Source organism: Vanessa atalanta, chromosome 22 (assembly GCF_905147765.1).
Source record: "Vanessa atalanta chromosome 22, ilVanAtal1.2, whole genome shotgun sequence".
In the NCBI taxonomy this organism is placed as follows: domain Eukaryota; kingdom Metazoa; phylum Arthropoda; class Insecta; order Lepidoptera; family Nymphalidae; genus Vanessa; species Vanessa atalanta.
This window is the reverse complement of record NC_061892.1, coordinates 7,865,316-7,879,801: the sequence shown is the minus strand read 5'-3', so window position 1 is coordinate 7,879,801 and position 14,486 is coordinate 7,865,316. Positions and strand designations below refer to the sequence as shown.

The 14,486-nt window shown below is 30.6% G+C and overlaps 1 protein-coding gene across 2 annotated transcripts in view; it reads right to left on the bottom strand.

Moving 5' to 3' along the window:
• LOC125072694 overlaps window positions 1-14,486 on the bottom strand; it is a 54,220-nt gene that overhangs the window by 26,561 nt on the left and 13,173 nt on the right. Inside the window, exon 1 of one of the 2 annotated variants that reach the window (XM_047683362.1) lies at window positions 12,006-12,360. The exons of the other annotated variant lie outside the window; for it this stretch is intronic. Coding sequence (XP_047539318.1) covers window positions 12,006-12,186 — 181 coding nt within the window. The 5' untranslated portion in view covers window positions 12,187-12,360. Of the gene's footprint in view, window positions 1-12,005; window positions 12,361-14,486 lie in introns of those variants that run through there. 2 annotated transcript variants of the gene reach the window in all.

Genomic DNA, 14,486 nt, shown 5'->3' with positions numbered 1-14,486 from the left:
TACAAAACAAAGTATGTAATATAATATTGACGAAACATTTATGTTTTTTTTTTCTATCACAACAAAAAGGCAAAGATCGCCATTTTGGCAATCTGAAAAATGTATATTGTTCTGGCAGAAGTGTAATATCAATTAAAAATAATACTTAATCGCAATATTACGAATTCAACGATGTTTTATCAACGCACGAAACGAAAAATTTAAATTAGTTAATTATGTGATAAAAAATATTTACAGATCACACTGTTATATCACTTTGACAGATAACAAGTACCACGGTAACCATAGCAACGGAAAGAGTTGGAAAAACAAGAGGTCCGTGGTCGTTGACTAGATTCATTTGACATCTTATAATACCATATACTGTTTGTAAATATAAACTATTCATTTCATATACGAACTTAATTCGTTACGTCCCTTTGCTATTAACTACAGGGGCTCTAACTCCTAACTAGAATGCTGAAATGAAACACTATTTATTTTGCAAAAGAACTGACGATAGCTGTCATTCTGTTGGCAATTAATCCAAGCTTATTGTTTGTACAACCCTACAGCCAGTTCTGCAAAATATATAAAACCAGGCTAAGTATTTTATAAAATTCATTAGTTATATTTTTATAGTACTCTTTGCACCATTTGTCGATACTAATATTATAAATGACAAAGTAACTCCGTCTGTCTGTTTGTCTCTCTTTCTGTGGACCTTTACGACCAGAATTTTATAAAATTTGCTACTAAGCAAGTTTGAACTTCAAGGAAAGAAATAGCTAGTTTTTACGCCTAACTCCTTTGAAAAGGATGATGATGTGTCTTTAGCTACTAAGTATGCTATTTGTTCCATAACATTATAATCTGTTACTAAAAACAACTTTAAGTAATAATAATAAAATAAAAAATAAAATAAAATAAAAAATAAAATTTTAATTAAATAAAAAATTTAAAACAATAAAATGTTTTGCTGTCCCTACCCACAGGATATAATTATCCACTTGACATCTGACCGCTCCTTACATCATCCAATCAGATGTATTAACTAATTTATGACTCTTATTACATACGTGATAAGATTTAAAATATATGCTATATATTTAATTAAAATTTTTATTTAGGGTTGGTAATACTGCTTTGTACTTCGGACAGTAGTAACTGGCCCGGTTTTTTTTTCCTGAATGATGCAGTGCTGTTGGCCCTACTGGCCTTTACTGCGTCATCGAACGTCGGGACGAGTGCAAAACTCAGCCTTGAATGGAACTCTTTCGAGCTCTAGAGTGACGTTCGGCCTAAAGGGTGTCTTCTATGAGATCGCACCTCGGCTGAGAACGTAGTCGGCGGGGTGTAAAGACTTGAAATTAACACTGAATTAATCTTATTTGACGTCACGGCCGCCTCCGTGACGTTACTAATTTAGGTAACTAGCCCGTTGTTGTAGTGGCTATATATAAGGCCTCAAATTCCGTGTTCATTATCTCTTTGATCATTATATATTTCTGTATAATTTTAAAACTACGAAGATATGCCGTTATTTTTAATAGTTCCTAAGTACTATTTAATTTATATTTAATGGTAAACTCTTATCATAATATGTAGATCCATTTAATAAATAAACGAAAACCATTACGCGTGTCAGATTGTATAATTTTTTTTTAAATTTTTGTTTCTCATTTGAAACTTTCATATTAAATGAAAGCCAAGATTTAAAAATTGTAATTTTACCAAACTCACAAGAAAATTTTCCTTTTTTTTTGTAACGCTCAACTGAAAAAAGAACTAAACTAATATGCATAAAACTTATACAAGAAGATTCAGCCCCTTTCCGGAGAAAGTTTTAGTGTATATATAAGTATCTCATCAGATATTCTACCGCCAAATAACAGTACACTGTATTGTTGTGTTCCGGTTAGAAGGGTGAATGAGCCAGTGTAATCACAGGCACAAGGGACATAGCATCTTAGTTCCCAAGGTTGGTGGCGCAGAGGTGATGTAAGCAATGGTTAATATTTCTTACAGCGCCTTCGTCTATGGGCGGTGGTGACCACTTAACATCAGGTGGCCCATATGCATGTCCGCCAACCAATACTATAAAAAAAAATAAAAAAAAAATATAGCTTTATATAAGTATAAGCTAGAGCTTCATAGTCTCATATTACATTTTAGGCTATTGAAGTGACAAGCGTTAATTTTAATTTTTTTATGAATACTCGAATTGCGCACGCGTCCCATTTATGAGACGATGGCCATCTATGAGAGTGAAAAGGGACGGAAGAGTTTAACACTAACATCAAAATATACTTTATTCAAGTAGGCTTTTATAAGCAAGAACAACAGTTACAAGTCTACAGATAAGAATTAGCATTCTGTGAATATACATAATATTGGTAACTGTTGTGACGCAACAGTGAGTATTCCTATTTTGTTAAAAACATCCCGAGCTAGAGACTCCCCGTCTCTAGCTCCAAGATTATAAAGGAAGATCGATTTGATTTGACCAATGAGTGCCCTCGGTTTTTTTGTTGGTCATTAGATAGTCTCAATACATTTTCCGAGAGGATATCATAATGTTAATATTGCTTTTTGTTAAGGTACCCATTTTATTACGTGACTATTCGTCGCGCTCTTATTTATATATAAAGTAATATCCGCATTATAATAAGACGTGAGAACGACATCTCACATAATTCGTCAAATAATTTCTTAAAGGTATAATAAGCAACATGTACAGTTTAAACCAAGTCATATAAGAACTTTGTTATACAAGATTTTATATTAAAACAAACGCACTACAGTAAATGTACTTCATTAGCCAGATAAAATAAAATATTTTTTTTTTCTAATTTTATAAGTAACTTGTTAAATAATTATAATCATAATTAATAAAGATATGTCTAAAACCATAGTTAATGAAAAAGACTCACCACAAAATATTACACAATATCGAAAAAAGATGCAACTAAATAATGTTACCACCATCGCCCCTGGCAATGCGATAGCAACCGAAAAATCCACCATTTTTAATATTTTTCACTCGAAATAACACATTTTTTTGTTATATAATACCTTTTTAGTAAACAACAAGTCGAACAAAAGAGTTCGCTTGTGTTAATAAAATAATTAAAAAAAAATGTCTTTAATGTAGACACGGATTTCAAAATTAGAACGCAAAATGCAAATCATAATAACGAATGATGTTGGAACGGGATATGAAAAAGCACTTTTGTTTTAGATATGAAATCTTATCTTTTATTTTCGTATCGGGAAACAGGATTCAGAAGTGCTTTTATGACGTAAGTACGTAAGTTGTGAGCATTATCAACAGACACAATAAATGTAATATAGCTTATTAAATAATACGTCAAATAAACCGAACTGGACTGCTTACAGGATATTAATACGTACGTAACAATAATAAAATGCTTGTTTTCTTATAACGATTCACAAAAGTTATTAATTTTGAATTTTCTCCTAACTGTCGAGACATTAAAATTAGACATCTATATGACAATAGTTGAAGTAATTTATAGTACGGCTATTCGACGCTAGATGGCGTCTCAAATATTATTTAAATGACGCCATCTAGCGTTAAGTTTGATATCTGATATGGGCTGTATAGATACTATAATTGCCGTAGCTCCGATGATAAAGTGCCCGCTTAGCATGCGGAAACTAAAGAGATAAAATAATGATTTCCATTATTATATTGAGTTCTATTTTCTATAAGTTAGTAGCGTCAACCTATACAGCCATGTATTTTCGAATTATAAAAAAGGCAGCGCGCGGAACAATATTCGGAAGCGACGAAAGCGAATACAAAATCAAAAGCGAATGCAAATTCTTGGTAGTGCGAAACAACGCATCATTTTGTATACGTCATAAGTGCTATCAAATTAATTATTAATGATCTATAAAATAAATTGTTAATAGATCATCTATACTCAATACTGGTTTAGCTTTTGATGGGCCTTCTTTAATAAATGATAAATAGATTGGAAGTTCGTAAGATTACTGTATTTAGCCATAACGAGTCCAGCTTCATAATATACATTTGCTGTAACAATTACAGTTACAGCGCGATTTGTTTATAGTGTGTTATGATCATGTATCAGGTATATTCCATGTGCAACATATTCAATGTTTGCGTGTAACTTAATTGTGCCAAAAAAATCTTCCGATACAAGCCACTTAGATAAATCTAGTTGTTCGCTAATAAGAACTATTTCATAAAGAAAATAAGCATAAACGATACTTTTAGAATCATATCATTACATTTATGTTGACATTTATTTATTTCAAAACTTACAGATTTGTTATCGACAACACACATAAGCAATTATTTGATAAAAATCAGGAAGAAAACTAGAACTGGAATAGTTCCATGTGAAACTCTCACATTGACTGGAGCCTGGGAGAGCTCTCTCATTTTAGTAAAAGAATACTAAAATATAAAATATTAATGTTAACTAGAAGAAACCTAAAATTTTTTTTACTACATATATATCTAATACAAATCGCACATTTAATAGAACCAAATACAAAGTCATACTCACATTCTTTCATTACTTTTATAACACTTCCACACTAAATACACCAATAGTATTAACGTGATCGCTATTGGTGTTATTACTATTTTAATCACAGTAGCTGTAACCACATCACCTGGCACTTCAGTTGCGTTCATTTTAAAATTAACTAAAAAGTTTTTATATAAAAATTAATACTAAGTTCAAAAATTAACATCTTAGTACAATCGAAACAGTTTATAAAAAAAAAACCTACAAATTGGCGCGAATTAGTTCAACGTCTTCGCTCTATGGAGTTTTAATGTTACGAAAGCTACGGTTGTAATTAAATCACTATTACGTTGTAGTATTGACCGTGAAATGGTCGTTTATCGTTTTTTTTATCGTAGAAGTTTTATCTCTATGCAAATAAATGTAATGTTTGCTATTAAGATTAACTCGTTATAATCATATAAATCGTTGAAAAGTTGACTAATGATGACTCATAAATACAAAAAGTTAACATATCACTGAAGTTCATCAATAATTTTGATATATAAACATTACGATAACACGCCATGTTAAAATGAAAATCAAACAAAACCGTATTTATGTGCTTTCAAGAGAAATAGCTTATCATATAAACTTAGGTTAGGTATTCTGATATTTATTTTTTATGGCATCGGTAGACAGGCATATGAGCACCATTAATCATAGATATGGTCGCCATATTAAATTCTAACCATTTTTTACATAACGAATGCGCCACCAACCTTGGAAACAAATATGTAACGGCCCTTATTATATAGGTACACTGGCTCACAGACTTGGGTCTGTAACCCAGACCAAACAGGAATACAATTATACTTACCAAGTTGTCTGCTTGTTGACAGAATACATAAGTATAGTTGGTACCTACCCAGACAGGATTACCCAATCAGCAAGTAGATTATTAAAATTTGGTTTATGTTTAATATATCCTTTGTAATATATATGTTAACTTTGAAGGTAATCGGTGCAACGACGTCGAATTGTATTTATCTCGAACAGATATAACAATATCCATTGAGATTAAGAAAAGACATATCGTTGTAGACAAATTTTTAAGCAGCGTTTTAGATATCTTTTAAAATAATTAAATCATTCTTGGAAGATAACAAATTTTTCATAAAACTAATTCCCCCGCGTGTTAATGAAGGGGGACGGTAGCGCGTTTAGTCTTTACATGATTGAATCACAAAAAAATATATTAAAGATACGTAAATTTTTTCCTAAAACTTAGGCTTCACTTAAAATGTTATGAGTCATTGGTTAAAAAATTGTGTCTTCTAACGAAAATCAAGCATAAAAGAAAGAGATAAATAAAGTTTTCTAAACAACCGCTAAACATTATTTACAAATACGGCCGTTAATGTTTTACGAGATTAAAATATTCACGACATCTGGTATTACCCGAGATGAAATCTTATCAACCTAAGGAGAGTTATCTAGCATATGATCTAATTAATAGTGTAAACGAGACACAACAGGCTTATAAAACAATAGGCAATTAATTGGTTTATAAAGATTACGTATGTATACGGTTTGTTGTGTCTGTCTTGGACCATACAGCTGTATAACTTGAGTTTATTCTACAGTTATTTCAATCAATTAAAATATTATAACCATATGTTGGTATGTTTGTGTTTTAGGAAAAGATCTATGAACGTATTGACTAGACTAACTTGAAGGATTACGCTCTAGAGATGCAACGGACCATCAAATTTATATTTCTCCAAAAATATTTCTTAGCATTACGAAACAGCAACAAATTTTGAGTCTGGTTCAAATAACTAAAATGTAAAAAAAAATGCTATGTTTATTTAGAACGATAGAGCGAGTTTTATTCCCTAAATTAAATCTGGACCGCAAACATTGCAACCGAATTTAAAGAACGCGTTAATTGACAGACATAACACTCAGAACAATCTAAGCGGCTGATACTACTGAACAATAAGACGCTTACTGAATTCATTAGAACCTTCAAGAACAAGCTGCAAAGAAAACAAAGGCAACAAATAGCATGCGACATAGATTTACAGTTTTATCTAAATAAAGCTAAGCTATCCATTCAAGTACAAAACAACCGACATCCACACTCAAGTGGTTCAGTATTTACTGTCAAATTGCGAACACTCGATAATGCGTCATGCTAGTCATATGACGGCTTATCATATATTTAGAAGTCGGTCTTAAAATAATTCAAAAAGAATCAAAAATAAAATCTTGATTGCTGTTATCGGTTTGTAAAGAGAATGATCTATAAAAGGAATAATAATGTGTCTAGGATTTTATTAACATAGAAAAAAAAACAAAAGATGAAATTAAAGTTACGTTAGGAGTTCTGGTCTTGGTCTGGTCTAGGATTGTCTCGTAGATATTAGCAGTAATTTGGTGTTAACGTTTTGTGCAAGCTCATCTGAGTAGATATCACCCGATCACCACGTCACATACCACCGCCAAATAACAATACTTAGTACAGTGTTCCGGATTGAAGAGTAAATCAGCCATTCTCTAACTACAGGCCCAAGGGACGTAACATCTTAGTTCCCAAGCTCGACGGCACAATGGCGATGTAAGGTTTTAATATTATTCTTACAGTAAATCGGATAACGATAACGATGGTAAAATTTTAATAAACTAAAACTTTCAACTAGCCCACAAATATTCCTAATCTGAGCAAAGTGTGTCCTTGTCGTAATATGAAGCATACACATGTAGCTAAGCAACGGACACATGGATGTTTCCTGACAATGTTTTCCTTCACCAATACAATTTAAAAACATGAAAACTTCAACTACTGATTCGAAATTAAATCAGCCCTAAATTATTAAATTATTTATATATAAAATTATTGCCTTGTTCTTTGTCTTTAATAATCGCTGGAACAGTTAATACTCTATTTCCCAGTAAGAATACAACTGTCATGAACGACTACGTAACGGAAACAATTTCCCTAGATAGTTCCTTTTGTCACACGCTATGTATAAAACTGTCGGTGTGACTTCCTTGTGCATATTTTATGTAACTTTGTACAAAATTTAGCTACATATGGAAAAGTATTTAACTGCTACGGAAAATCAAATGAATTAAAAATGAAATGAATTCGTTGACGAATGTGTGATTTATATACATATATTAATTATTTGATGTATATACATAGTAGAAAATAATGTTACTTTCCGATTTACAACATAGTGAATCGAGAGGAAGGTTCACATGTATAATATATGTATATTACATTAGAGAAAAGCCAAGTATTTTAACTTTTCTAGCTGGAATAAACCAAATTTTTTTTTCTTTTAATGTGTGTTCTTTTGGGTACCTAGTAAGTATTTTTAAATGTTGAAAGATGTTGATATTATATGAACCAAATCCCTCTTTAGTCTCTATAGAAATTATGAAGACATTTGTCACTAAAAATTAAAATATAATAATTTTTCAAAGATTTTTCGTAAACTTTTGTACCATTTATTTTTCCTTTAGAACCCGTTTTGCATCCCACTTGCTTTAGCTACATCAGTTAACATTTTTATAAGCGTATATGTTCAAATCTGTAATATTCACGTCTATAAATATAACAGCGTACTACCGAGTATAGTACTACCAAGAAAATAACGTACGCTAATAATGTTACAATGTACTTCTAATGAGGTAATAACAAGTCCGCATGTCTTCGTTTCTATAAAGATTTTTATCGGAATAACTAAGTAAAACAAAATTGAAACCGCGTGATCCAAGTCCGCCAGACCTTATTGACAAATTAGATCCGTAACAAGTCATGTGATTATATTATTGTTCACAATAGGTCAATATTCATTACCAAGTTTAGTAAATCAAGAACGAGTGAAGGGTGAAATTAAATATTGAGTATCTGCGACTGAGGTTAACTCGGTACTAATAATTATTTATAAACATTTTTTTTTTGCATATTGCGTTTTTGTTTAAAACACTTCCATGGATTATATAAATACAAAATTTGAGCCAAATCGTTAGAGCTGCTTCTGAGATACACGAAATAAATCTTTGCGTATATTTCCCACTACTCTCCCTTTGAGGAGAAGGTTTTGGAGCATATTCCATCACGCTCCAATGCGGGTTGGTGTAACACACATATGGCAGAATTTCGTTGAAATAAGACACATGCAAGTTTCCTCACGATGTTTTCCTTCACCGCCGAGCACGAGATGAATTATAAACAGAAGTTAAGCACATGAAAACTCAGTGAAGCTTGCCTGGGTTTGAACCCGAAATCATCGATTAAGATGCACGCGTTCTAACCACTGGGCCATCTCGGCTCTTTATATGTATATCTATACTTGATATTATAAATGCGAAAGTAACTCTGTTACCATTTCAAGCTTAAACAACTGAACCGAATTTGTTGAAGGTATGAAGCAAGTTTGAACCCCTTGATATAGGCTACGTTTATATGCCACTAAAACACGAGGGAAACCGCGGTCGACAACTATCGTAATTATATACAACAGCTGTTCATTTGATATAATAAGATAACGCACTGCTACGCTCTTTTTATAAATATGTGTTTTCTTTTTCCTGAACGATTTACTCCTTTGTCATATTGTCACCAACAACGCGGAAATATTCGTTTTCTATTCCTTATTTACCTCAAGACGACGTCGATGGATTAACATAACATCAATTCTAAAAACTATATCTAACAAAATATATAATGTAGTTCATGCTGATCTTCAAATTATCGTGAAACCAGCGTATTTAGATATATAAATATGTTTTATGTTTATGTAGTAAGGCAGACTTGCAAATGACCATTGAATGACCAATAAAATGGCCACTTGATGGTAGGTGGTAATCATTGGTACTGTAACATGAAACATTCCCGAAGTTAGTGTACATTGCAAATGTGCCACTAACTTTGGGAACTGATATAATGTAGTTACACTGGCTCACTAAACCTTCAAAAGAGAATACAGCGATACTATGTATTGCTGTTTGTCGGCAGAATATATTGGTCATACCCTTAAAAAAATCACGCGATATTGGTAATTATCGTATTTTGCTAAGGTTTTTCCGAAAAGATGTCTCAGACAAAGTTCAATACAAATGCGCAATTCGTGCCAGACGGATAGATTGTCAAAAATAACTACCTACTACATAAGGTAGTCATGTAACAATAACAATAACTCTTTGATCTTTTGACTTTGAATTAAAAAAAAAAAAACAGTCGTACAAATAAATATTGAAGGTGTTCAATTAAATTAATTATATAAGACCTCAAACTCTTTTACCTTGACATAGAATGCAATCGAATTCTTATTTTTGACATGGGTAAATCAAATGAATGCATTTTGAATTAAGAAAAAAATTAATACATTTGTTATTTATCTATTTGAGCTGTGTATATCAATGTAATATGTTAAAAAAAAAAGGATTTAACGATGTCGAGAAATTTAATATGTATTATATTTTCCTAAATAATATTCCGTTATAAGTATAATTTTCTTACTTAATCAATAAATTGTGAAATAACAAATAGTACAAACATAAATTATTTTATTTTAATTATATAAAAGTTGCAATAAAAATACAAGATGGCGCCGATATTTGTCTATGAGTAAGAAGACATTGAAAACATACAACCACGTTACGTGATTCAATTAGCGATCTAAAATACCTAATCTGCTAAATTGGATGTAACTTGAGACACGGCAATTTATTTCGGAATTATTCTAGACATTAACACTATTCTATATTGGATTATAAACAAAAAAATAAATAAAAAATAGGTAGGTACTTTAAAAGACAAACGAACTCTATTTTATAATTAAATCATACAACAAATTGTAGTTATTTCAAATTACCGTCAGTGAAAAAACTCGCTTATATTTTTAACGATATTTTTTAATAATTCAATTTATGTAGTAAGATAATTATGACATTTGAACAGCAAAACACAGGCACATATTGGACCTATTATAGTTAAAATACCATGCTTCATAATTATACCCGTAGGGCATTCATTATAATTAAAATGTAGAATAAATATTGAAACTAAACACAAATATATTTTTAATGTCTTACTTGTTATAGTTATCCTTATTATTATTTTAAATGGCAAAGGTGTTTCTTTGTTCTGCCTCCGACTTAAACACGGTTTAAGAATCCGATACACATATGAACCTTGTTATATTTAATTCAAATATTAAAAAAAACAAAATGCTTCTATGAAAATAACAAATAGAATAAGACAAATAAAATAAAATAGAATATAGGAATAGAAAACTACGTGACATAACTGATACTTAACTGCAACAAAGTAGTTGATAGTCTATTATTAAAATTGCTGTGACTATTATTTAAAAGTAATTATTATTTCAAATTGATATCGTTCTTCCGCAATAATATAATATATAAATTCCAGGAAAGATTTCTACTAGACATTCAATTGTAGTTCGTTTATTAAACCGGTACATTAATTATGATATATTATTAATTACACACCCCTACTTTGCATGGAAGGTTATATTTGTTTAAGCATTTAACAGCTTCTCCTCGTCGTGAATTCGTCATGAATATTTAAAAATATACTTTAGTGTGCTAACTTTTCGTTTTTTAATTTTAAAATAATATACTAAACCATTATTTTCAAGAACATGGAATTCACGCTTGTCACTTAAATTATCTAAATTTAAAGTGAGCGGCAGCTTATATAATAATATTATATACTAAAACATTTTCCGAAACGTCTTCTGTTATAAGTTTTATGTATATTGATTTGGTAGATTTTACGTTAGGTAAGACAAAAAAAACAAATATTCGTTTATTAAAGATTGATTTAAATATGTATTTAGTTGCATTTAATTCGAATAAAAGTTTTATTTATATATAAAATCATGATAAGAGAAAACGAGGATGATACGTATTTCCTGTTACCAGTAAATAAATGAAAATTTAATTTAAATTTTCAATACTTGACTTTTAAGTGGTTAGCATGGCGTATTATGAATACTTCACATTGTTGTACAAATGCGCAAATTAATATTAATGTTACTAATATAATCTTATTGTCACGACTTTAATATACACTGTTGTTTCATTTGGTTTAGGAGAGGTAAAGGTCATTGACTATTCGTCCTATAATTATATATTCTTGAATAAAAAAGAAATACATTTCATATAAGTACGTATTTCTTCAACTATTTTTGAATAGGTATAAATATTGTGCACTCTCTATAATAATGTCACCTATTTAATTATGCATACACATACAAGCATCATGACATTTATTTTTATTTGAATAATTATATGCATATTGTTATATAATTTTAAATCTGTGGTAATTCATCGATGAAGTCTTCGTTATCAAATAGATTTTATAAAATATTTTAAGAGTGATTAAAAACCAAGGTCTTCTCGTTTAAATTACCCTCTGCAGCACGAATTATAAAATACTAAAAAAAAAGCGAAAATATTTAAGAAAAAAAAACTTACCGTTATTTTTGTACACCATAAATATTATTCTTATAAACATTATTAATATCAATATAAATATTGGTAAGAGTCCTAAAATTCTTCCTGTGTCCATTTCAGTCGAGTTACTTTTTTCCGTACTATCAATACTACCGGTAAAGTCTTTAACAATTACACTGTCATCAATATCTGTTTGTTCCATTTTATAAAAAAGTTATTAAAAATTATAAAACCTTTTTCGTTTAAAAACACAAACTTTTTTAACGTAACGTCACTGTCAGACACAAAAAAGCGCGCGAAAATGTATTATTTTGAATCTGAATTTTATATTTTTTCGGTGAAGTGTCTTAGTGCGACGCGTTTATAAGACTGTTACGTTCGCTCGGTTTATATGAAATAAGTCGACAGTTCACGATACGTTGTCACTAATTCCCTTATCATAAAGTCGATTTTCAAGAAAACCCTCGAATTATGAATGGTTTGTGTACTTTAAAGCACTAGATAAGTACTGTAATTTCTTATTATCAGCCGTGATTTAAATTATATTGAAATAATGAATAATGTACTAAACTGATTACTATCGAATGATATAGTATACTGTTTAATTTTAGCATTTCAATTATTTTTGGCGCGGAGAGAACACCATATATTTGTTATGTTATTTTTTTTCTATTTACTGACTTTTCTTTTGTGTATGGTACGTAATAATTAATTTAGTTGCTACGTCTATAAATAAATATGTACGTTGAATCCTGTACCGAAAAAGCTCAAAAAAATTATCACTAAGCTCGGTTATTCTGTAATATTAATAATGTTTTTTATTTGTTTTGGATATTGAAATCAATGTACGACCTACATTATATAGTATATCAATTTTTCTAATTCCTTTGACCGATAAACTTCTTATCACAATGCAGCCTCATAACATACAATAAATACGATTTAACAAACACATTTTAGTTTAAGATTTTATATACTTAATGTATATGTCTGATTCGTATCTATTCGATAAGTGTAGTTATTTATAACGTATATATATGTATACATACAAATGGAGATATAAAAAATAAATATACTAATAAGATAAACAAGATGGTGTGTAAATATTGCTTAGATTTTTTTTTTAACACAGCATCTATTTTTATGTATACATGTGGGTGTTATGTGCTTCCATGTGTTAGCGTGTGTGTAAGTGAACGGGTTTCGAAATTATTTTAGCATAGAGTTCGAATATGTTATAGAACTCTACTTCCTAGCAGTAAATTTAATTTACGTGTGTGCCAACGGATGCTGGCGCATAATATCTATTTGAGAAATTTTGTTTAAATTTACTGGTAGTGCAAGTTTTTGATTCTCACTCATTAGTATATTTATAAGATTAAATAATAATAATTTGTATTGTTTGAAATTCGAATCAGTCAGTGTGATAGATACAAGAGTAGCTGCCTGTATTGAATTCGCACTGGTACAATTAATACAAAGTTATACCTCCCATATCAGCAATAAGTAGAAATCTCCAAGAACTTCCTAGCGTTATAAGATAAACCAATGCCATAATTTCAGCTTTCAAGAGTATTTTGGGTTGAACATTTTTCTGATATTCGTGTATATTATTATTTATTTTTCATAAACTTACCCATCCGTTCCATTTGCTTAACTTAATAACTTACAACAATAGCAATTGTTTTCTTAATACAATTATAAAAACAGTATAACAATAATTATGCCTTTTTTGCCTTAGTCATTTATTTGTATTATTCTGTTATTAATATCTGTAAAACATGTTTTAAATAACCATTTAAAACATGTTTTTAAATAAACTAATCAATAAAATCATTGATCTCAACATATTGCTAACTCAGCTTCTTGGACCGAGCTGCTAACATAGTTGGTATATCTGTTCTTGTGTTCGTCACATCGAAAATCATATGAACTACCTGGGCTCCAATTATACAGATATAATTCTACTAACAAATTGACAATTTATCGTGAACCAGTCGAGAGACTTTGCCGTTTTTATTCTACAAACGCAACGATACAGACGTCGTTCGGTCAAAGTTAGATTGAAATAATCGGATAGTAACCGATATAGATAAGTAAAATCGATCTTCAGTTACGATTAAGCCGAATTAAATTTTTGTGAGGAATACGAAGTTGGATCGGAAAATAATCGGAACGTATCAATATCTTTATAAGTTAGTAGGATTGACCCCGTAATGGCGTGGTTAATAAGGAAGGGCCTACACTGCTTGCTCTGTGAAACCACCACTTGGTGGTAGAGCTTTGTGCATGCCCGTCTGGGTAGGTACCATCCACTCATCGGATATTCTACCGCCAAACAGCAGTACTCAGTATTGTTGTGTTCCGGCTTGAAGGGTAAGTGAGCCAGTGTAGCTACAGGCACAAGGGACATAACATCTTAGTTCCCAAGGTTGGCGGCGCATTGGTGATGTAAGGAATGGTTAATATTTTTTTACAGCACCATTGTCTATGGGCGGTGGT